This window comes from Benincasa hispida, chromosome 7, assembly GCF_027475165.1.
Source record: "Benincasa hispida cultivar pf3 chromosome 7, pf3_genome.v1.1, whole genome shotgun sequence".
NCBI lineage: Eukaryota > Viridiplantae > Streptophyta > Magnoliopsida > Cucurbitales > Cucurbitaceae > Benincasa > Benincasa hispida.
In genome coordinates, this window is record NC_143484.1 from 28,614,031 (window position 1) to 28,640,139 (window position 26,109).

The 26,109-nt window shown below is 31.3% G+C and overlaps 1 protein-coding gene across 1 annotated transcript; it reads left to right on the forward strand.

Annotated features, from left to right (window-relative positions):
- The first annotated feature begins 12,194 nt into the window (after positions 1 to 12,194).
- On the forward strand, positions 12,195 to 16,396 carry LOC120081559 (uncharacterized). The gene is made up of 2 exons (XM_039036548.2): positions 12,195 to 14,145; positions 14,663 to 16,396. The coding sequence occupies exons 1-2, from the start codon at positions 12,827 to 12,829 to the stop codon at positions 16,116 to 16,118; spliced, it is 2,775 nt and encodes a 924-aa protein (XP_038892476.1). The 5' UTR covers positions 12,195 to 12,826; the 3' UTR covers positions 16,119 to 16,396.
- The last annotated feature ends 9,713 nt before the right edge of the window (positions 16,397 to 26,109 follow it).

Genomic DNA, 26,109 nt, shown 5'->3' on the forward strand with positions numbered 1-26,109 from the left:
AGGTCACTGCTACTTGAACTTTCTTCACTGAAAGCTCCCTCATCAATCAGAGTCCTCCGCAGTTGAGGTTGTCTACCATCAGAACTGGATGACTGATCACTGGAACCACCTGAACTAACTGATGGTCGTGCTTTAGAATCAATTCTAACCTCTGCCTCAACCTGATCAACTGTCTGCTGTTTCTGCTGCTCTTTGACACGAAATGACATCTCTGTTTCATTAAAGGTCACATCTCTGCTGATAATACATTTATTTCTGCCCTCTTTCAAGTACCAAAGTTTATATCCTTTAACACCCTAAGGATAGCCAATAAACATATATTTCAGTTCCCTCTTATTCAGCTTCTCTTTCTTAACATAAGCATAAGTTGAACATCCAAACACTCTGAGATGATCCAAGCTTGGAACTTTTCCTGTCCATATCTCCTGAGGAGTCTTTAGGCCTAAAGCAGAAGACGGACTCCTATTAATAAGATAACAGGATGTTTAGGCAGCTTCCCCCCAAAACTTCAAGGGTAATGAAGCATTTGTCAAGAGACATCTTGTATGCTCCATAATTATTTTATTGAACCTCTCAACTAAACCATTATGCTGTGAAGTGTACGTAACAGTGAAATGCCTCGTAATTCCCCCAGATTTGCAAAATTTATCAAATTTGTGATTCATAAATTCTAAACCATTGTCTGTCCTCAGATACTTTACCTTCCTGCCTGTCTGGTTCTCAACCTGCTTTTTTCATTCAAGAAATTTCCCAAAAGCTTCATCCTTCTGTTTCAGTTGATACATCCACACCTTCATTGAAAAGTCATCAATGATCGACATAAAGTATCTCGAACTTTCTATAGAAGGTACGTACCTCTGTAGAACCCCACAAATCTAAATGAACATAATCCAAAATTCCTTTGGTAGAATGCTTCTCTTTCCCAAACTTCACTCTAGTAGACTTTCCCATTATGCAGCATTCAAAAAATGGGAATTCAATGTATTTAACTCCTCTAAGCAAACCTTGTTGTGAAAGAGCTTGAAGACCTCTTTCACTCGCATGAGCTAGTCTGTTATGCCATAACATAGACTTATATGTTTCTTTCCCAGATGCAACAGCAGCATTACCTGAAACTGCAGTATCCTCCAATACATAAAGACCATTCCTCAAGGTCCCCTTCAGCTTAATCAAAGAACCCTTGATAACCTTTAGAACTCCATTATCAGATTTATAGGCATAACCTGCTCTATCTAATTCGCCTAGAGAAATTAGATTTCGTTTGAGTTCTGGAACATACCTTATATTTGTAAGAATTCTGATCATACCATCATGTGTTGCAATTCGAACTAACCCAATTCCTTTTATCACAAGCAGCATTATCACCAAGCAAAACTGATCACCCATCATTTTCCTGAAAGTCAATCAAGAAATCCCGATTAGGAGTCATGTGAAATGTCCACCCTGAATCCATGATCCAAGCATTCTGAATGTCTCTGTTGGACACCATCAAGACCTCTGCTGAATCATACCTATCAGTAACATTTGCTGCATTAGAATCCCCTGCATGTTTGCTACTTGATGCTTCCTTGCTCTTATTCAAAGGGAAATTTTTCCTAAAGTGTCATTCTTTATGACATAGGAAACACTTTTTGGTTTTCTCCTTTGATTTTGACCTGGATCTCGACTCTTTTCCTTTTCCGTTCTTTTTCTCACTTCTGCCTCTGACTATGAGTAACTCTCCATCCTTGCGTTCCTTTTTAATCTCGAGGTTTCTCGTTCTCAAAGCATCCAACACTATATCCATGGATAATGAATCCCGTCCATATTTAATAGCTGCCTTAAATTCTCAATACGATTCAGGCAAAGAATTCAAAAGAATAACTACTTGATTTTCATTCGACATCTTCTCACTGATGTTATTGAGATCAACTATAATCTTCTGGAATTCATCTAGGTTCTCTTCTAAACCTTTATTAGAGTTCATCTTATATCCAAAGAATTTCTCTTTTAGATATAATTTATTTGGCAAGGACTTAGTTAAATAAAGACTTTTTAATTTCTTCCACAACTCCGCTGTAGTAGTGGCCTCATCTACTAACCTAAGCACTCTAATACATACAGAATTATCATTAATAGGCCATCTCATCCATATCCTTTTCAGCTTCTGTAGTTGTTGGTGGAAGGTCATTTTTGTCTAAGATTTTGGGTATCATTTGTTGTACCAGAATAACTCTAATTTTTTTCTCCATAATCCGAAATCACCTTACCCATCAAATTTAACCATCAAAGCCATCTATCAAATTAACCCAACCTAAACAAAGAATATGCCAGCACACTACCACACACGATCTGGAGCTGTGATACCTCTTGTGAAACTTTTTTAACCTAACTTAGATGGTCAAACAGAACGCAAACAATCAGCAGAATAAATAAATAAAAAGTAAAGAACGAACACCAAGATATATAGTGACATCCACTTTGAGAACTAGTTTGAATTATTTTATTATGAGCAATAAGGAATTTACAATTACAGATAATCAACAATGATCACCAATCTGTAATTTCAATATCCATTGATATCGAAAGATCCGTACACAACATTGCCTCTAAAACTGAGAACAACTTGCTGCAAAACAAACAGCCCAAAACCGTGCACTACCACCTCTGACCGGCGAACCACGCATAGACCCGCACGTGCCCCTCTGTCACTGATAGCCGGTGAGCCGACAGGAACCAGGACACCCACCTCTGATGAAAACCACGCTCACCGACAGACCCACGATAGGACGAAAACAGCGCTGAACGAAGATGACGCTTACTGAACGGCGAACCACACGTCGAACGAACTGGAACCCACCGCTTGCTCAGATCGGTGAACTCCTACCCGTCACCCACGCTTACCGACGGCTGCACTCTATCTTCCAACCCAGATGGCTGCTGCGTTTTCGTGTTTCTCTTCTCACAGACGGCTGTGGCTTCTCTACTCAGACGGCTGCCTCTCTCGTTTTGTCTTCCACGAAAGCCGACTGTGCGTCTTCTTGCCACCCAGGCGGTTGCTTCATAAAAATTCACAAAAACCAGCCCTAAAGGTTAAATATAGATATATTTACAAAAATGTCATTTGCCCATAATTACCAGAATGCTATTGGACTTTAATTTCACCAAAAAATCCAATAAAAACCCACTTAAATACCTTTTTATTTTCTACATCTCCAATTTCTTATATATTGTTCATTTAATTTATAGGGTTTGGAGAAAGGGATTCCACCCCAAGTAGAGCCAATTCTCAGTATTTTCCTACATTTTCTTCTGTATTTTTAGTTTTAGATTTCATTTTTGGAATGTAAATACTTTTGGGTGATGATTGATCTCGGCCATATAGTCCTGGCAATTCGTTGAGGTTAGTTTTCTGGCTTAGAAGTAGGAAATTTAATGTTGTGAGGACTAGTTTTTAATGAAATACATATGATTTCTTGCATTTTTTGTCTTTATTTTCATCGTTTAGCTTGTATTTGTAAATGGATTTACGTTATAGTCACTGATGCATGTCTAATAGTTATAGATTAAAACATGAGTGTAATCTTCATGATTCGTCGTGTTTTTAATCGTCCATGAGCAAAAATTGAATCCTTAAATGCATGAAATATAGTACCACGATTCGTATGTGCATGCTTAATTTAAGATAAAAAAGAAACTGGTTAATGAACTTACACTATCTAAGTAATTAGTCATCTCAGTGGCCCTAAATCGTTATGCAAATGTTAAAATTGTATGGAAAGATAGTGTGCCTAATAGAATAACATTTAGTTTAATTAGGGTGGTTGCTCGATCTTCCAACAAAGTGACTTTCCAAATGCGTTGATTAGATTGAGTAAGTCAATTATGTGCTTGTATAATCGAATGTTAATTTGGAATTCAATGATCGAGTTGAATTGAATTGCCCCTGCTAGCAAACTAGACTATCCAAATAGATTTGCATTTCACCCACTATCCCTTATTTTTATGCATTTTACTTGTCACACTTTATTTTCTCTCTCAGCACCTACCCCCTCCCCATTTATTGCTTTAATTAGAGAATTTGTTCTATAAAAGCTACCTCGAGCTTCCCTATAATTCAAGTTTTATTGTTAATACTACTACGTTTTGACAATTCTAGATTGGTTATTCTATAAATTTTAACTGGTTGTGAGAACTTTCGATAAGTTCTTGTTACCAAGAATATATTTCTTAACCAATTGAACCATGGAAAAATAAATTGTCATTATCATTACAAGTTGATTATTTTTCTATGTTTGATTTATGAATTAGATCGTTTTGTCACGTAAAAGAATCAATTTTATTTTTAATATGTGAGTATAGAGATTTGTTAACTTCTCAACTTACAGAAATTTATAGTTATGAAAATTACTTCATTCAATATACATCTATAAATATAGGAATCAAAGTTATTTTTTCAATATATATATATGTAGGAAGATTATTAATTTATTGGCTATTTGAGCTATGCGTTTTTATTATCAAATTATTGATAATTCATTAACTATTGCTAGAGCCTATCTTATACTCAAATGCCCAATTGCACCTTTTTTTTTTCCTATTTGGCCGTACCCAATTACATCATTAGTTCTGTTTTTAGAAATTTCTTTAATTCATTGTTATTTGTTCATTTATTTAGATAGAATATTTTTGAAATTCAAATAATTGCTACAAATGTCATTAAATGTCCCTTTAAAGATCATTATTCTAGGTTTTGTACATTGAAAAGATGGCTCCTTAAAGCCATTCTTGGGATTTAATTCAAAATTTGTGACAAGTGCATTAATCACCATAATTGATTTTGTTAATTTTCAAACATCTTCTACTAATAATCAATGCCAATGGTCATCATCAAAATGTGTAGTGAAAGTTGATTCCATTTGAATGATCATTTTTCAAAAATATCTCTTTGATTGACTTTGTGATTTTTATCAATAATATGGCATTGTTTTGTGAAGAAAATATAAAAATTTTCAAAATTGGCCTGCCAATAATAAATACATGATGTTTTTAGAATTAAACCTTATCAAGAGTGATAATCTCATTTGAAAATAAATTGAAAAAGAAAAAAAAAAGTCTTTCTAGTATCATACTTTTTTTTTCTTTTTTTTTTCTTTTTTCTTTTTTCTTTTTTTTTGCAATATGTGGAGCGAGAGAATTCGATCTCTAATATCAGTTTTAAGGTTTTATGTTTTGTTATCCCTTTTCTACTCATGTTTTCAAAAGTCGAGCTAAGTTTTTAAAATAATTTTAAAAAAAGTAAGCATTGCTTGGTAACCATTGGGTATTTTGTTTTTTATTTTCGAAAATTAAGGCTATAAACATTTATTCCTTTTCTAAATTTCTTGATTTGTTATATATTTTTCAATGTTTTAAAAAGAAAAGACAAAATTTGAAAACTAAAAAAAAATAGTTTTTAAAAAGTAGTTTTTATTTTTAGAATTTGGCTAAGAATTCAACTATTAGTATTTAAGAAAGATGCAAATCATTATAAGAAATTGAGAGAAAATAAACTTAATTTTCAAATATCAATAATAAAAAAAAATGACATAGTTACCAAACAAAGTCATAGTTTTTAAATGCTTTTTTTTTTTAAAAAAAAAAATTGACTAGACGCTCAAGTGTTTTTTTTTTTTTTTTTTTTAAAAAAAAGATAGATGAAACTCATAATAAACATTACTTCGACCTTCAAATTTCTTCCTTTGTTATCTTCATTTTACCAATGGTTTAAAAAACCAACCCAATTTTTTAAACTAAAAAAAGTAGTTTTTTAAAACTTGTTTTTGGTTTTGAAATTTGGCTAAGAACTCAATCGTTGTACTTAAAAAGATGCAAATTATTGTAAGAAATTGAGAAAAAAATAAATTTAATTTTAAAAACGAAAAACAAAAAACGAAATAGCTGCCAAAATGGCAGAAGAATTAGAAAGAAACAATAATATATTTAAAAAACTAAAATCTAAAAGTGAAATTGTTATCCAACCTAGTCTTATTTCTCAATTTTAGGATTGAGTGGAACAAATATACATCAATAAACTCAACATATTATTAACTAAAAATTAGTACTTACACGAAATTGTAAAATATTCATGCGGAGGATTTTTAAAAATAGAAAAATAAGAAAAACTATTTACACAAAATAATAAAATGTTAATATTCTTTGATGAAGACTGATAGAGACTGATAGAAGTATACCGGTATCTATCAATAATAAAAAATGATAGAAGTTTGTCACTAATAGACTTTTGATAGAAGTCTATCACTGCTATCAGTGTCTACCAGTTCTTTTTTTTTTTTTTTTTGTTATTTCTATAAATTGTTTGACATTTTTTCTATTTGTGAAAATTTTCTCATTCATAAAATAATAAAACTTAATCTCTAAATTTTAAGATTCACGTGAATGAATTTATATAATTGATTTTTTTAAAAAAAAATCAATGCAATATAGCACTAATTCTATAGCACAACAAAAATGTAGAGGGAGAAAACCAACGTTAACTCATATTTAACAACTATGGATTAAACTATGTTTCCCAAACACAAACCTAATAAATTTAGATGAAAAAATTTCACATCTAAAAACAAATTTAAATAAAACTCTACAAACTAACTCGAGACTAAGAAACTCAATGCACAAACAACCCCTTAAATAGCTCATTGTCCAAAATAATCCTTTCGGGTGTTTGGTCCACCAACTTCATAAATTGGTGTTATAACTCAACTTTAATAGTAAACACTACTAAAGTTTGTATATTTATCGGAAAACTTTATCTTCCACTCTTTCTCTACTTTGCACATTTATCGAACTCCATCTTACAACTATACACTCCAATACACAAACTTTCCAACTCTAACATGTTAGCTTCAAATTTTATTACTCAACTCAGTGCTTCAAACACCTTCTAAAAGTTACCGTTTAGTTTTTATACATTTGTTAACCTTAAAAACAAATCATCATTAAATTATTTTTACCAACCCGACAACTTGAAACCCACCTATTTTATTTTTTTTAAACTACCGTAAACCCTAATTTGACAAACTAACATAATTTTAAAAATAATATACTATTACAATTGTAAAAGGGAAGATTCAAACTTTCGACCCAACAATAGTTTAACCGTTAAGATATATCCAAACTAACAACAACTAACCTAATTTATCAAATAGAAACATCAACTCATTACTACAACTACATATATACATGATAATAACAACGTCAACATTTTCAAAATGATGAGAATGAAATTGGAACTAAAATTGAAATCATAAATACTAATGAGTTGTTTGGGGTGCTAAGTTGAGATATGATATCTAAAGTTTATATATATATGGAATCATATATTTAGGGAGTTCATATATTTGTGTTTGGAGTGCAAAGTTAGTTCATATGTCAATGGTATCGGTGCAGTTTTTTAAATTCTAAATAATATGTTTTTATGATGACTATTTTTGTTTTAAACGTTTATGTTCAATAATTTTAAATAATTTATTTGAATAAAATATGGATTGCATTTTTTCTTTTATTTTTTTAAAGTTTGTATTTCTTTTTTTATTTTTTTTGGTAATGAAGAACAATTAGTCCACTGTATTTTCTTGCAAAAATATGGATAAATAAAATGGGAAACAAAAGAGAGATCAAGACTTTCGATTCCTAATTTATCTCCACAAATTTCATCCCCATATTCTTCTTTTCTTCTTCATGTTGTTGCTCTGTCATGAAAGTTTTTTTTAATTGAATATTTTCCATTATCTTAGCAGCCAATGGAATGCCACCACATTTCTTCAATTACTTTACATTTATATCCTCCAAATTTGGAGAATCATCAGAGAACATATCTCTATTTTTCATTAATTTTGCTATAAATTGTTTTTTAAAAAATCTCCATTTTATGGGTTTCTTTTGTGTTATTTGTTATTTTTGTATGTTTTTGCTTAACTTTTTGTTCCACCATTCGACTATATACATACTTTTCCAAATTCTTAACACTCATTTGATATATGAATTTAATTAAGCAAAAATATAATATGGTATATATATATATATATATACATAAATATAATCATGGTTTAACTTTTTGTTAGAGGTGGTTATCGGAGTCCAGAATTGGTCGTCAAAGTTGATCATGCTAGGGTGGTCATCAGAGGTAGTGGTCGTTGGAATTTGTCATCGGAGGTAGTTGTCAGAATTTGTCGAAGGTGGTTGCTAGAGCCTAAAGTTGGGCATGTGAAAGTGATCGTTGAAGTTAATCATCAAATATGATTTTCGTCAAAGTTTGTGTTTTGGAGGTTGTTATCGGAGCCCATAATTGGTCGTTGGAGTTGTCACGCTAAGGTGGTTGTCAGAGGTTTTTTATGGGAGGTGGTTGCCAGAGTCCGGAGTTGGTCGTTGGGGTTGGCCATATGAAAGTAGTCGTCAAAGTTGGTTCTCGGAGTGTGGCAATGGTAGTCATCGATGGTGGGGTCGATGAGTGAATCCATTGAAAACATTGGAAGAATGGAGAGTTGGGGTGCGTTACTATAATATACCAATTCAATTTCATCAATATTTAAAGTTGATGGGCCAAATAATGAATTGATATATTATACCAACGTAATTCATCTCATGTTGATAGCCAAATACCCCTGAATATGTGTGAGATTATGTGAATCATATTTTGTAAAAGGTAGGGATAATGGAGGCGAATTCCATGAAAAAGTGGGAGCTTTGCATTAAATTGGAAAGGGAATCAAGGGGGAAAAGTGGGCCCTTTGTGTTTTAATGAAATGTAAGAAAAATACTTTTTTTAAAAAATAAATAAATAAAGCTTCAATTTCAAAGCAAAATTCTACCATAAATGACGATCAGTTTTCAGTATTTGCAGCTGCAACCCTTCTCTATTACTCCTCTTTTAATTCCCCCAACTAACCTTCATTACCTACTTTCTCTAATTTATTGCTCTCTCTCAAGTTTGGTTTTGTAATTTCAAATATGAAACCATTAAAATCTAGAATTTTTTTTTTTTTTTAAGCGTATCAATTTATACTCTCATTTACTTTTTGTTTGAGAAAATTTCGTCACAAATTAATTAATTTAGACACTTAGTCCGAATTTCTTTTGATAATTGTTCATTAATTTCCTGTAATTGTCTGTTTTGTAAATCTGACGTTTGAAGAAATCTATACACGTTTGAGAATCAATTCATAGATAATTTTTAAAGGTAATCATAATGAAAGGTCTAAATTGATTGTCTTATGAAAATTTTGGATTTTAATTGACTCAAATCATAAATTTTAAACGATATTGATTGAACGAAATTTGGATGAACGTGTAAATTGATAGTATATAGACATAATTGTTATTTATTAAAGTTCAATGATTAAATTATTACAAATTTAAAAATATAAAGATTAAAAATATAAAGACTATAATGTTACCAATTAAAACTCAAAAATTAAATTGTTACTTTTATGAAAGTTTAGGTACTTACAAGTGAAAATTTAAAAGCCCACAAACCTACCCAATGATATCTTAACCTTCTTTTTAATTGTAGTCTCTAATTTTTATATGGAAATTGTTTTTTTCCAAGAAAAAAAAAACTTTTGTATTGAAATAATCATGTTCTCTTCTCATATTAATATTTTTAAAAAGACTAAAATATATTTATTTAGTCTTTATTTTAAGTAATTATTAGATTTAAATATTGCTTCGTCTTTGTATTTATGGTTTTAGTTGATTTTGATTTCTATATTTTCAAAATGTATATTTTGATATCTATACTTTCAACTTTGGTTAATTTTAGTTCTTATACTTTCAAAATGTTAATTTTAGTATTTATATTTTTAACTTTGGTTCAGTTTAACTCCTATACTTTAGAAATATTCATTTTAGTCTTTAGACTTTTAACTTTGGTTCATTTTAGTCTTCGAACTTTAAAAAATGGATCATTTTAATTCATTAAAAATGAAAATGAAGGGATCAATATGGTCACTTTTTTAAAAAATATAAGGATCAAAATGATCCAAAGTTGTAAGTACAAAGACCAAAATGAATATTTTGAAAGTATAAGGACCAAAATAAACTAAAATTGGAAGTGTAGGGACCGAAATGAACATTTTGAAAATATAAGGACCAAAATAAACTAAAATTGGAAGTGTAGGGACCGAAATGAACATTTTGAAAATATAAGGACCAGATTAAGCCAAAACCAAAAGTATAAAAGTATTTATACCTAATTATTAACATAGATTTGAAACTATAATTTTTAATAAGAAAATACTTAGGTGCATCCTGGACTGCATATATGTTTGTGCTTCCTACCAAATTGTATAAATACTATAACAACTACTAATTATTAATCTAATGCAACTCGATTACTTTTCATTTAGATTGTTTAGTCACTTCCTTTATTTTAAGCGAAGAATTGATTTGAAACGAAGCACTACGTTTATGGACATTATAGAAAGAATAAAAGAGGTAAGGAAAGGGCAACAACTAGCATTATCATCTTTTATTTTGTGGCATCCTTTTATTCATATCCAATCTTTCACTTTCATTGCTCGTAGTTGCTCTCTTTTTCTTAACTATTTGGTTGCAATGTCATAGACGAATACTTTTGTAACCTTAGATCTGTTAGACTGTTGGATTGAACTAGTGGACTTTGTATCCATCGAAAGTGGTTATGTTTGTCACGGTTGATTTCAGCAACCACTTTTTTCCTGATGTTTTTATTTATGAAGGACTTACGAATCATTAAACCAAAGACTTGAAGTAAATGAGAAAAGCTATTGAGAGAATACTAAGTCCAAAGCTGTTAACTTGAACATTGCACACGTGCTTGAGACTCTTCCTTTATTTTACTAATTAAAGAAATCAAATCAACAAAAATTTGTTCAAATAAAATTCAATAAATAAACAAAGAAACAAACAACTTTCTTGATATTGGAAATGATTTATCTAACTTTTGAAAAATTGATTAAAAAATGTTACTTTAAACATCCCTTGTATTATTAATTAAATCGTTTTGATGGGAAATAAAGCTACTGGAGTCATTTGTAAATTCTAGTCTATGTAGGTTCCCCCACCAATATTTTACAAAATTAGGTTTTGAATATTACTCCTTGAATAAAAGAACATTCTCCTTTTCAATTTGCCCTTCATGTAGTAAGAATTGAGGTTGACTTGACTTGTTATATGTACAAAAACAAATTGAACAACTTAAAAAGATGACATATATTTATATAGACCGAGGACAAACGAATTAACCACGAATCTGTTAAACTGTGTCAATTTAAACTGTAAACTTCCGATTTCATCATATTGACCCTAAACTTAAATAAGTATTATAATTTTTATATTCAGTTCAATTTATATTAAGAAGGTGCAATCTGGGCTGCACTTATCTTTGTGCATCTCATCATATTGTCCAATCATTATTTGTCATATGGCGAATTCACTTTACTTCTTTCTAAATATATTTTATTTTTTTGTTCGTGTATGATGAAAATGTGATACATAGGAATGTTTGTATCTTGGAATGCATTCAAGTATTGCTCTTACATTAATTTGCTTAACAAATTAGTTAGAAAAATTAGAACTCATTAATTTCAATAAAATAAAATTATATATAGTTGAATTAATAGGTTAAATTATAATTTTGATCCATGCACCTTGATGTTTGTTTAATTTAATCCTTATACTTTTAAACGTCTAATTTTAGTCACTATACTTCTAAAAAATCTTAACTTTAGTCCTTATTGCTTGTTTATTGTAGATTTTATCAATTTTTTTAATTATTTATTAGAATTTTCACTTTAGATTTCGAAAATATATTTACATATTATATTTATTTGCATGAAAATTATTATTATTATTTAGTCAAATTATAAAAAAAAATTGAGGGACTAAATTTAAAATTTATTAAAAATACAGTCCTATATGAATTAAACTTAAATATTTAAAAATATATGGACTAAAATTAAACAAATACTAAAGTATAGAGACTAAAATGATATTTCAACATAAATAGTATATATTTTAATTAATAGCTCAAACTATTCTTAAATGTAAAAACTGAGGAAGAAAAGAAAAAAAAGCCTTAGAGGAAGAAAATCCACGTCAGCATCCAACTAGGATGAACAGATCTAAGCCACGTGCCATACGGCTTATTTAATTGTCTCAACCTACCTACGTGGTTTCTCATTTCCACTTATTAAAAACCCCCAAAATTGCCCCCTTCTTCTAAACAAAGAGTTTACTCTGTTTTTACTATCAACTTTTTTAAAAACACCACCGGCGGCGACGACGGCGGCGGCGGTGGCTGTTCCGACGACCTGCACCGTCTCTTCGGCGGACTTCTCATCTTCTTCCTGGAACTGTTTAAGAGAAATCTATTCTCAGTGTTCGTCACCGGATCCTTTTTCTTAATCTGAGAATAATCTTCGTTCTGCAACTCACTTTAACGGTGCTATGCCTTTTTTCTCTTCAACAATCTTCGTAAACTCCGGCGGTTTTTTGTTTGATTGTGCTTCTTTTCTGGCTTTTGCTGCTGTAGAATTTTGAAGTTTCTTCCATTTCTAAACATTCTCAAGAGTCCTTTTCGTTTTCTACTTCTGGCATCTTGTTTGTATGTATGTGTAGAGGAAACGAGTATGTATGTGTAGAGGAAACTAGCTTAGTTTCGGTAATTTTATTCTTAGTCTGAGCCATTTTGCGTCGTTTGTAAGAGATTTTCTTCTTTCGAGGTCTCTGTGATTGTGGTTTTTAGTTCGGTAGCAGTGTCTTTCTTGCTATGGCTTCTTTGTGTTGGTTTTGTCTTCGAAGTTAGTGAACAATGCCAGCGTTTTTGAAGATGGAACGGCTGATTGAGTTCTTCGTCTTGTTCGTTTTGGCTCCACTTTGTGCTCGATGTGTAAACCTATCTTTAAACGACGACGTTTTGGGCTTGATAGTGTTTAAAGCTGCTGTTCAAGATCCGAAGCTGAAGCTCGCGAGCTGGAACGAAGATGACGATAGTCCCTGCAATTGGACTGGTGTTCAATGCAGTCCTAGATCCAACCGGGTCGTCGAGCTTAACCTTAATGGGTTCTCTCTTTCGGGTCGGCTTGGCCGCGGGCTTTTTCAGTTGGAGTTTTTGCAGAGATTGTCGCTTGCTAAGAACAATCTTAGTGGGAATATAAGCCCTAATTTCGCTCGAGTCGACAATCTTCAGGTGATTGATTTGAGTGGGAATAATTTCTCCGGTACTGTTCCGGATGAATTTTTTCGTCAATGTAGGTCTTTGAGAGTCATTTCTTTGGCCAACAACAAATTTTCTGGGAATATTCCTGATAGTTTGAGCTTGTGTGGGAGTCTTATTGCAGTTAACTTTTCCTCGAATCAGTTTTCGGGTTCTTTGCCTTCTGGGATTTGGTCTTTCAGTGGGCTTCGATCTTTGGACTTGTCTGATAATTCTCTGGTGGGTGAAATTCCGAAGGTAATTGAGAATTTGTATAATCTGCGGACTCTTGACTTGAGCAAGAATCGATTCTCTGGACGGATTCCTGATGGTATTGGGAGCTGTTTGCTTCTGAGGTCCATTGATCTTAGTGAGAATTCATTCTCTGGGAATCTTCCTCAGACCATGCAGAAACTTGTTTTGTGTAGCAATCTGATTTTAAGCAGGAATTTGTTTGAAGGAGAAGTTCCAGAGTGGATAGGAGAAATGAAAAGCCTTGAAACTCTGGACTTTTCAAGGAACAATTTTACTGGTCGCATTCCAACTTCAATTGAGAATCTTCAATATCTAGAATTATTGAATCTCTCTTCAAATGGCTTTACTGATAGCTTTCCAGAATCTGTGATGAAGTGCCAAAGCCTTTTGGCATTAGATTTCAGCCACAATTTGATCATAGGTAATCTTCCTGCGATCGGAAGTTTAAGCAAGCTGCAGTTTCTGAGCCTGTCTGGGAATTCTTTTGTTGGTCCTATTCCAGAAACTATTGGAGATTTGAAAGCTTTAAGCATGCTTGATTTGAGTGGAAATCAGCTGAATGAAACCATTCCTGATGCAATTGGAGGAGCTGTGTCCCTAATTGAGCTGAAGCTGGCTGGAAATTTTCTAGGGGGTGAAATTCCCTCTTCAGTTGGTCACTGTTCTTCCCTTACAACTCTGTAAGCTTCCTTTCCTCACTTACTTGTCCACTTTTGATTGATTGAATTTCCATTTGCATTCTGTAGCATTGCATCAACTATGAGCCGTTTTTACATTAAACTAGTTTCTTGCAATTGTTATGACCTTACTTGAACAAGATCTATTTTATAGGTTGTACAACTATGTTCCCTTGAGTTCTATTTTTGTTTTTTTTTTTTTTTGTAGTTGTTGGATTTCAAGCTTGCTTATATGATACACAAACTATTTATGGCATTGTAATGTATGACAGAGAAACTTAGGCATTGTAATTTATGACAAAGAAACTTAGGCATTTGCTGGATATATCTACTTGTTTAAGAAGGATCGTTATCTTTTGCTTGAATTGGGTTGTAGTCAGTCTTTATGATTTTAGTGTCCCTTTCATTTTGTTCTCAGCGTTTGAAAGGCTAGTTAGAATCTGGTGGTTGGTTAGTGATTAATATGATCTAGTTTTTAACTAATATCTCTGGTAACATTTATTTTTGTCAAACTTGGCAGGTTCATATCACACAATAACTTAACTGGCCTGATACCCGCAGCACTAGCTAAACTCTCTCATCTCCAAAATGTCGATTTATCCTTCAACAATCTCAATGGACCCCTTCCAAAGCAGTTGTCTAATCTTCCAAACCTTCTTGTGTTCAATATTTCTCATAACAACCTCAAGGGTGAGCTGCCTGGTGGTGGATTCTTTAACACCATCTCCCCTTCATCCGTTGCTGGCAATCCATCCCTTTGTGGTTCTGTTGTTAATAAATCTTGCCCTTCTGTCCTTCCGAAACCTATTGTTCTTAATCCCAACTCCACTTCAGATTCCATTTCGAGCTCGCTGCCACCAAGCGATAATCACAGAAGAAATAGAAATATCCTCAGCATTTCTGCACTGGTTGCCATTGGTGCTGCTGCTTTCATTATCATTGGTGTAATATCGATCACCATCCTAAACCTACGCGTTCAATCACCCACATCTTTGTCTGCAGCTGCACTTGCGTTATCTGTTGGGGACGATTTCAGTAATTCCTCCAGTCCTGATGCGAATTCTGGAAAGCTTGTGGTATTATCAGGAGAACTCGACTTTAGCACAGGAGCACACGCTCTGCTGAACAAGGATTGTGAGCTTGGGCGTGGTGGATTTGGAGCAGTTTACCATACTATTCTCCGGGATGGACACTCGGTTGCAATCAAGAAGCTTACAGTTTCTAGCCTTGTCAAGTCCCAAGAGGATTTCGAGAGAGAAGTGAGGAAATTTGGGATGGTCAGGCACCAAAATCTCGTGGCACTTGAAGGTTATTATTGGACTCCTTCACTACAACTCCTTATATATGAATTTGTCTCCGGAGGTAGCTTGTATAGGTTGCTCCACGAAGCGTCAGGTGACAATGTCCTTTCATGGAATGAGAGATTCGACATAATTCTTGGGACAGCGAAAGGTCTTGCTCACTTACATCAATCAAACACAATCCACTATAACATAAAATCCAGCAACATTCTTATTGATTGTAATGGTCAACCGAAGGTGGGAGATTATGGTCTAGCTAGATTGCTGCCAATGTTAGACCGTTATGTTTTAAGTAGCAAGATCCAGAGCGCGCTCGGTTACATGGCACCAGAGTTTGCTTGCAGGACAGTAAAGATAACCGAAAAATGTGATGTATATGGCTTTGGGATATTGATACTAGAGGTGGTTACAGGGAAGAAACCTGTCGAGTACATGGAAGACGACGTTGCAGTCCTCTGCGACATGGTCAGAGAAGCAGTTGAAGAAGGAAGAGCGGAAGAATGCATCGACAGGAAACTGAGAGGGAATTTCCCTGTAGAAGAGGCCATTCCCGTGTTAAAATTAGGCTTGATATGCACCTCCCATGTGCCATCAAACCGACCCGACATGAGAGAAATGGTCAAGATATTGGAGATGATCAAATGCCCATCTGAATTACAAGAGGAATTGGGATAAACTAAAATGCCAATAACACAATTGCAGATTAACCCGGGACGCCTGGATTGTATGGTGAACAAAAAATCCAGTGTGCTTTATCTGATGATGCCAATGGACTCAAAAAACTGTTGAAGAGGAAGCTACCATTGTTTTTGGCTTACTGTACTTTTTGCTTGTTTTCTTGTAATAGATTCACTTTCACCAAGCTTCCTATTTTAGTTGTATTTCTTCCATTCACTTAAGGCCTAATTATTCATCTGCATTTTTGTATGATAAAAGCTGAGGCAACTTTAGCAGATTCTCTTCTTCTTCTTATAATAATTTTTAAAACTCTCTGTGAGGTAACTTTTTTTTCTTTTGTTTCTCAGCTTTTGCTGTTCTTGGCAGCTTTCTGTTGGGGAAAGGACAGGCTTTGACTTGTCTCTACTTGTCAAAATTGTGGGTTTGGATCAAATGAAAATGGAAAAAGTACAATGGAGAAGGTCAGAGGGATTTCAGAGATTACACAGAAAAGATTCTCAAACCCACTTGAAAACAAAAGAATGAAACCAAACTGGTGAGTGAAATTTAAAATAATGTACAAAAAGGTACATGGAAAATGGAAAAAAAGGTAGATTGAAAAAGAATTGTATAAAATTACTTTGCCTTGGACTTGAAGATGATAAACAATGGAGTTTTTCACTATCTAACCACCTATGTCTTAATTGTCTCCAAATTTTATATTCAATTTGTTTGTCTTTTCTTTGTTGTTTTCAATTCCCTCCACCCCCCATTTTTATATAAATGTTTTTTCTTTTTAAAAAAAGAATAGTTAACAAAAAAAAAAAAAAAAAAAAAAAACCTTTGGTTTGATTTTGGATTTGAAAATCGAATTGAAAATTTGCGATTTAATTTGGACGAAATAAATAGTTTGTTCGATTTAACTCTTAAATTTAACTCTCAAATTGAATAGGTTCAGACACATAACAAATAACATTATATGTCAATCTTTAAAATAAATTTGAATTTTGTTAAATAATTGACATTAAATTAACATTGCCATGATTAAAAAAAAATCTTTCAAAAAATTGTTTTTGTTTTTTAGAATTTGGCTAAGAATTCAACCAATGTACTTAAAAAAATACAAATCATGGTAAGAAATGTAGGTGATATATGCTTAATTTTTAAAAACAAAAACTAAAAACAAAATTGTTACCGAACGGGGCTTTAGTCTTTGATCTTTAGCATGAGATAATTTGGGCCTTGTACCTTCAAATTTGTAACAATTTACTTCATATACTTTTAAATTTATATCAATTTTGAAAAATCTCATCAAATTTAATTATTAATTTTGATAATGTAACGACTTACTTAGTCCTTGTACTTTATCAACAAACTCGATCTTTAATCAATTTATAAATCTACATGTGTAAGAAGTTTTATTAAGTCTTAATAGTATTTGTCATTATAGGGATTAAATTGTCATAAATTGTAAATTACAAAAACCCAATCGTTACAAACTAAGGTTTAAAGATTGAATTATTACTTCTATGAAAGTTTGGGCATTAAAAATGATTTTTAACTTTTTTTTTTTTTTTTTTTTTTTTTTTTTTTTTTTGTTAAAAATCACTTTTAATCCTTAAACTTTCGTAAAAGTAATAATTTAGTTCCTAAATTTGGTTTATAACCATTTAGTCCCTAAACATTCAATTTTCAATTTAGTCCCTAAACTATATGATATAAGAATTTAGTCCTTGTATTTTAAAATGGTAACAATTTAGTAGGGGTGTTCATGGGTGGGGTTGGATTGGGTTGAAAGACTTTTTAGACCCAACCCAATTGTTCGGGTTGTAAATTTCTTCAACAAAAATAAACCCTTATTAAAAAAATGAAACCAATCCAATCTAGCATGAAATATTTGGGTTGGGTTGGTTCGGGTTAATCGGGTCATTTACTTAAAATTTTGTTCTAAAAAAGAAGAAAAATGTAAATATGTAAAAATCTAATTTAATTATTTTCATATATTGAATTAAGATTAACAACTCAATTTCAATTTATATAGTGAAAAAAGTGCAAAGAAACTACTTTTAAGAGTTGTTGAAGAATAAATTATTAAAAAATATTAGAATTAAATAAAACTAAAATCAATATATGTTTAAATAATTGTGTTATAAGTAATAAAAAATATATATTTTAAAGTCAATAATAAATCCGAGTTGGTGCGGGTTGGTTTGGGTTATATTAGGTGAATCCATGAACCAACCCAACCCATAAAATTTTCATTTATTTGAACCCAACCCAACCCAAATGGGTTGATAACCCAACTCAAATCGCACGGGTTGGGTTGGGTTGATCGATTTTTTCAGGTCATCGGGTTTTTTGAACACCCCTACAATTTAGTCCCTAAATTTGGTTTGTAACTATTTAGTCCCTAAACTTTCAATTTTCAATTTAGTCCTTAAACTTTATGATATAAGAATTTAGTCCTTGTACTTTAAAATTATAACAATAATCGTAACAATTTAGTTCCTATTGTCGAAATTAGTGTTAAGATTTAATGAGTTTTTTTTTCCATAAATAAACTGATAAACTAATTAAAAACTCAATTTTTTTTTAATAAAATACAAAGTCTACATCATAAGATAATAAAAATTGGCATCTAATTTTGATTTTTTTTTTTTTATGTTAGGACTAAATTGTCACAAATTTGAAAATACAAAGACTATATTGTTACATACTAAAATTCAAGGACTAAATTGTTACAAAATTGAAAGTGTAGGGACTAAATCTTTACAAACCAAAGTTCAAGAATTAAATTGTTACTTGATGTGCCAAAAGTATATTTTAACTAACATATCATTTCCATCGGTTGAAATAAAAGGATTTAGGGAGAATTAAAATAAACCATTAGTTTCATCACTCATTCTCACTATTCTCATTAACCTTATAATAAACTTGGAATAAAGAAAAAAAATTCTCAAAATGTAACAACAATAACAATGACATTATATATATCTCAAAAAAGAAAAACAAAAGACAATTATATGGAGAAATAATTTGTGAAAATAGTCAAAAGAAAGTTTATTATAAAAAAAAAGAATTGATATTTGAAAGCTAGAATCAAAGTTCTTTTTCTTTTTTTGAAAAAGGAAACTTCTTCCTTTTTTTTAGAGGGTTGAATTAAGCAATGAGTTGTACCAATTGCCAGCTATAGTAAGCTTTTGTTGCCATTTTCTTGGGTAAATTCAAAAAGATGAGCTTAGGTTAGAATATTAGGTAGCAATAGGCATTAATTCAATTATCAACCACATGGGCCTTTGGAATTCTTTGACTATTGAAGAGAGAGATGTTTATAGACATATAATTTCAATATTATACTATGTTTGATTTTAATTAAGAATATGAGTGAATATAAAATTATCATCATGGAATCAAAGATGGAGTTCAATTAATAATTTATTGTTTTTTTTAACATTATATAGTGTGGAAGAATCGAATCTTTGACTTTAAAGTTATAGTACAAGTACGATGCCAATTGAGTTAGGTTTATTTTAACAGTAATTTTATTGTCTTTGATTACCGTGTCTATTTAACTAAACTTTCCACGTAAAAAAAACTTCTTATTTTTTCCTTGAAACTTATATCCATTTTCATCAACTCTTATTTTCATCTCATTAGAATTTAGATTTAGATAAGTGTCGTCGTTTTTACTCACGGTTCAATTTCTACTAGCTCTCACACGTTAAATTTGACGAAAAAAAGAAAAAGAAAATAGAGAAAAAAAAAGCTCAATTTCAATACTATCAAATTCCTCACAAGTTAACAATTAAATATCTTTGTCAAAACTCACAAACTCTAATAGAAAAATTATTACTATTGGTGTTACTTTTCCCATTTTATTAATTTTGTAATGTACATATGTCTATTGAACGCAAATGAGAAATGGGAAAACTCTTTTGTGGTCGATTTGAAAACTCATGATTTCGAGAGATTTTAATTTATAATGAATTTGAAATGAAATTCATTATTTGATATTACAAGAAATAGAATGATTTCAAATTCCGTTTTTACTTTAAAAAATTTATATCTAAAATGTTCATATTTTATAGGATTTTATAGGATTTGAAAGCAAATTACTTAATTAATATTATAAAAAATTAATTTTTAATTTAACACGTCATAGCTAAAAGCTTATATTAGTAAATTTTTAATTTAATTTTCTTTTTCAGTGACAATTCAAACATAAAATTTTAAAATACATTCATTTTAAATTTTTATTGTTCTAAATAAGGTAATTAATTTAAAATCATTTCTCAGATTTCAAATCACATGATTTACAATCATTTCTTAAATTTTCTTGAATACAAACGAAAGGTTAATCATCTATTAAAAAAAAACTCATTACATGATATTCAAAGTTTAAGATGAAAAGTACAATGCTTATTTATGTTTGAGGTGTAATTTGATGCAATACAAAATTCATGGTTAAAACTAACACAACTTGACAATGATTTAGGCGTAAAAATTGTTTTTTTTCCCTATTGATAAATTTTACTATCTAACGTGAATATTTTTAAAATATACATCGATGTAGAATGCCTATTAGTTTGTTCAAGTGTCTATCACATGAGTCCGATTTATTATTTTTTTAAAAAAACAAAAAAAGTCCAATTTAATGAGAATTAATCTAATGATTTAGATTGGAAGAGTTTGAACGCTTTGAATGATTTATTTCTCTCTTAAAAGATTTAGAAGTCTACTATTTTAGATTTATTGCACATGAGATGTTGTGGTCACGTTTTGATTGTCATTGATAGAATTAAAAGTTTGAGTCTTTGACATGATTTGATTGTGAAGGTACAAAATGTTAAAATATATGCTAAGATTCATCCTAAACAATCGAAAATTTATTTTATTTAAAAAATGATTTTTTATATGAAAAAAAAACCATTTTTTACTCTTAAAATTATGAAAGCCCAAAGGCCAAAGCCCCACATAGTAAGGCCTAAAAGGGATGAAACTCTAGCATACCTGGCAACGATGTTGGGCCGGTTGACCTTGGTTTGAGAGAAATTCACATGCAACCTATCCACCCAATCAAAAGCTCTAGTCAGATAAAAAATAGGAGAAGAGTCGAAGCCTATAAATAAGACAAGGAAAGACATGTATAAGACAAGTAAGATCTAGACTTTGAGTTATAATAATTTGAGCTATCGACCATCCTGACTTAGGCATTTAGATTGTATGTGGCCTACACCACATCGATGTGCAGATTTTCTCTAGGTCACATTGTAGTGCAAATTTTCTCTTTGTTTGCAAGTAAGCTCTCTTTCCCAAAATATAAATTTACCGTTGAGGTGAATCAGAGGTTAGTCAATTCTCTTTGACCAAATTTTTTAGCGCTAAAACTTAAGTTTATTATTTAAAAGTTGTATGTTTATTGCTGTAAATGTTGTAAAAAATAGCAAAGTCCGAGTATATAAACGAAGCATGTGGTGTATCTTAAGATTTTATGTAAAGTTATTAAGGTGCCATTATAGAGAGAATATATGTATTTTTATGGTTTTGTGTAGGAAATTTACAAAACAACAGAATTGCAATTGGATTGCAATTACAATCCTTGCACAGAAACCCAATTTGGATCTGGCAAGTTTTGGACAACACGATTCATAGTCGAGTTGGAGGCGGCTTTATTTTGGAGTTTTCCAGTTTGCTTTCTGTAGGGGTAAATTTTTGCTTTCACATTCATTGACAAAGACAAGGACATGAAGGAACAACAACCATTTTATATAATTGTTGTTGGATTTTATGCCCTAAAATTCTTAGATAGAAAAGTAAGTAATTGACTTTCATCAATAACTCTTTATTGATTGTATTGTATTTGTATTTGTTTTGTCTTAATAACCCTAAATCCAATAAACTAACATCTTAGGCTGTCTTGTGAGTCTTAAACTGTATGTAGAGACATACGAGGATCGATGTTTAAGATACAACCTAAATGGTCTATAGTATAAAGATAAGGATGGGTACCTTACCTGGTGACACTATGGATACGACCCACTTTGTATTTGATATAAACACAATGATCTAATGCTTTCGTGTAGGTGACATGCGAGTGGAGGTATCCTATGCAATGAGTTTGCATAAGACTGGACCGCTAACCACTAGATGTAACTCTATCGTAGTTAGATTTCTATTTCAATAGGATGACCTATGCAACTTAGTCTTAATCTTGAGTGTATTATGAATTTCTGTTCACGAGGGATTGTCCTTTAATTTGTATGGGTGATAGTCTCCAGTTTACCAACTCAATATGCCTACCATTTTGGGGACAAGACCGAGTGGAGAGCTAGAAACATAATATTACAAGATGGATTTCACTCCTTCCCAACTATAGGGTAAGTAGATGAGTGTTCCATTAACTGGTGTTTCCAAGACTTGAACAAAGGGTCTTACCCTCTCAATAGCCCGAGAGGGGTTTCTGTTTAATGGTTGGATCATAAATAGGTTGTTCATTAGAGGAGCACGGATACTTAAGGATATAGAGGTAACCCAGGGATAAAACAGTAATTTTGTCCAATTGATGTTACAAACACTCGTGAAGGACTGACTTGCTATTATTGGTCTATATTCGTGGACACAAGAATATATCTGCGATAAGAAGAGTGCAGTTTTGGGTCTTTAGTGGAGCGTACCACAGTTAATGAATATTAATTAATGTGGGTAATGAGTTTAGCGAATTAATCTCATATCGTTGAAGCTTCTGATTGTAGGCCTATGAGGTCCCCTTCCTAGCTTGTAAAGGGTATTGACATTAAGGTAATTATGTCTTGAATAGAGTGCAAAATATTCAAATTTACTTAGGGAGATAGTATAATGTATAATGATATATTATAATATAAAGTTTATATTTTAATTAAATTTTATAATATACATTTAATTTTGGATATGATTCAAAATTAATTTATGAGATAATTAAATATTTGAAGGAGTTTAAATATTAATTTAATATGAATTGGATTCATATTAAAACTATTGGTTAAAATTAATGCATATTAGATGCACAGTAAAACTATAGGCTAAATTGAATATTTGATATTTAATTTGGTAATTAATTAATTGAAGAATTAAGTAATTATATAATTTAATTTATTTTAATTAAATTTGATTTAATTAAATTAATTGAATTAAAACTCTAGGTTATGTGAGAGATGTCCATTTAAATATGATTTAAATGAAATTATTAATTAAATGAGATATAATTATTTATTTTAATTAATTGTTTAATTATTTGATTAAATTAATTATTTAATTTAATTTTTTAAATTAAAAAGATAACCCCACATATGGAAGTTATCAGAAAACAGGAATACTTCCCATGTTTAACTCTCATGCCTAAATAGACCTGGAGAAGGAAGAAGTTTTTTACATAAAGTTATTGGGGAAAGAAGAAAACTCTCTCTAAAATTTTTTCAAGAAAATCACAGTATTATGGTATTTTCCTTTTCCCCAATTTGAGATTGGTTTCCACAAACCATTAACCACAATTTCTCAGAGAACAGAAGGGTTCCCAATTGATGATATTCATCTATTCCATCCCAAGGAAACTTGGTCATTTCATTCGAATCGTCAACGAAAATTAGTGACATTTATTATTTCTCTGTAAAATTAAAATCTCAAATGTAAAGTATGCTTAACCTAATTTATACAATAGTTTGAGGGTTTATTTTTATTATTTTTTTTTAATTTTTAATCTTTGTGTTATTTTCTATGTGTTGTCAGTATATTGGTATTTTGGATTCTAATTGGGACATTTTTTCATTCTCTATAAAATTTAAATCCCAAATGTAAAGCATGCTTAACCTAATTTATACAGTACGTTGAGCTTTTTTATCTCTGTGTTATTCTGTATGTGTTGCTAGTGTACTGATATTTTGGATTCTAATTGGGTCTTGGTTCTTTTGTTGCGTTAGGGCTTTTATCCTTGCAATTGGTATTAGAGAAACTCGTATAATTAATTTATAAATTTCAAATTTTGCACCCGTTTGGTGGGTTGAATTGCATTATGGAATATGGTTTGCAAATGAATGTTTACATTTTCATTTGGCCTTAGATTTGCATGTTTTGATTTGATCCATTGTAAAAGCCCCTACATTTTTGGGTGTTTTATGATGTAAATCGAGTCTTTTGTTAGTCAACGTCTAGAATTAGGGTTGTTTACGATGAAGATCGAGACCAATTTTGGCCAAAATGGAAGAACAGTCACAAATCTTCCTAGATCTGCTTTCAGACGTCATAACATTGCAACGCTGACGCGATTTCGTGAGGGTTAGCAAAATGTGTCTGGTTCGATTGCGGTCCAGGATGGTCTAGTTTGGTTCAGGTGGTTCAAGCTGGTTGGGTCCAGTTTTGTGCTGGGTTGGCTTGGTTCGCGATTTTGGGGTCCGGTTCGAAGCGGTTTGGATTGGTCTGGATCATTTTTGGAGTGGCAGAAGCTGTTTTTAAGATAAATTTTGCAAAATTAATGTAATTTATTGCTTTATTTTATCCTAAGGGCCAAATTACTCGTTCATTTGCTGTTTAAATGCCTTATGGACGTCATTTAGATAAATTCCACCATAGCATGTTCATGCCTTTTAATATATTATAAGAGTTACAATGTATGATATTAATGCATGATATATGATTTCATGAGTTATTTAATGTATTTTGTTATGTTAAATATATGAAATGGGAAAAGTATGATGTGACATTACTTAGGTAAATATAAAGAGTTATATTTATTAATGTCTTGTGTATGCTTGTTTGATTTTTCATGAATTGATATAAGTATTATATTAATAAAGTTAAAAATCAATTTGCATTGAGCATGACACATCTATAGTATAATATAATTGTTATATTTAAGTCATGAAATGAATATAATATGGTTCTCTAACTAATTAGAATTTGATTGTTAATTAATTAAACAATAGAAAACATGATTGTAGGGTTAATAATTAATTTTGTAATAGTCATAAAATTAATATTTAGTAACTGTCAACCTATAATAAAGAGTTGCATGCAAATTTAGGATCTTAGGGAATTGGAATTAATTTTAAAATATTTAAAATTAATTTAGATCTTAGATCATGTTAATTCTAATAAGATTAGAATCAAGTCCTATTTTTAAAATAGATTTAAAAGATATGACTAAGTAGGACAAACAGAACTTTAGCTTATAAGGGAACTCTATAGATGAAGTTCTGTCTAGGCTGGGAGTATTTAAGATGACGTTTTACGAACATCTCCTACTGGAAACTAATGAGGAACTTTAGTTGAATTAACCTTAGTCTTGTTAGCATCCAATATTACTAGGTTAATTAAATAGTTTAATTCACCTAGAACATCAGAGTAGAGACCTTATTATAAGAGTTATAATTGGCATAGACTTAGATAAATTCATTAGCCGAAATTTAACTAAGTATAATAAAACCCTAAACCTATAGAACATTTTAGTGGGAGAAAAAAAATGGTAAATACGATATATAAATTTATAGTACTCACATCCCTAAGAGTTCACACTGAGAGATCCATGCTCTTCTTCGCGTCATCCTAGATGCGACCTCTCTTCGGAAAGTATTTGCATGGGTCAATACCAAGGTGAATAGGGAAAGTATTCATAGTAAGTGGGAGAAGAATGCGCGTCAACGTATCCTACTGTCTCCTCCATTATGTTGCATCTTGAAATTTCTATGATCCGCCTGCGTGTCGTCTTGAAGCGACCACCCCTTCGGAGGGTCTGATCATAGGATTCGGAACAACACAAACTTTAGTAATGGATAGGGTTTCTTAGGTTAATCTTCAACAATTGTCTTTCCTTACCATAGCCTGTTGAAGTGTATCTCTGGGATCTGAAAATGGTAAGGTCTCACTTATGGGATGAATTAAGGTAGTTAATGAATCCTTAGCCGAAAAAATGGTAACTAAGAACTATAGGAATAAGAGTTATTTTGATATTAGTAATTAGCAGAGATTGACTCAATCAATA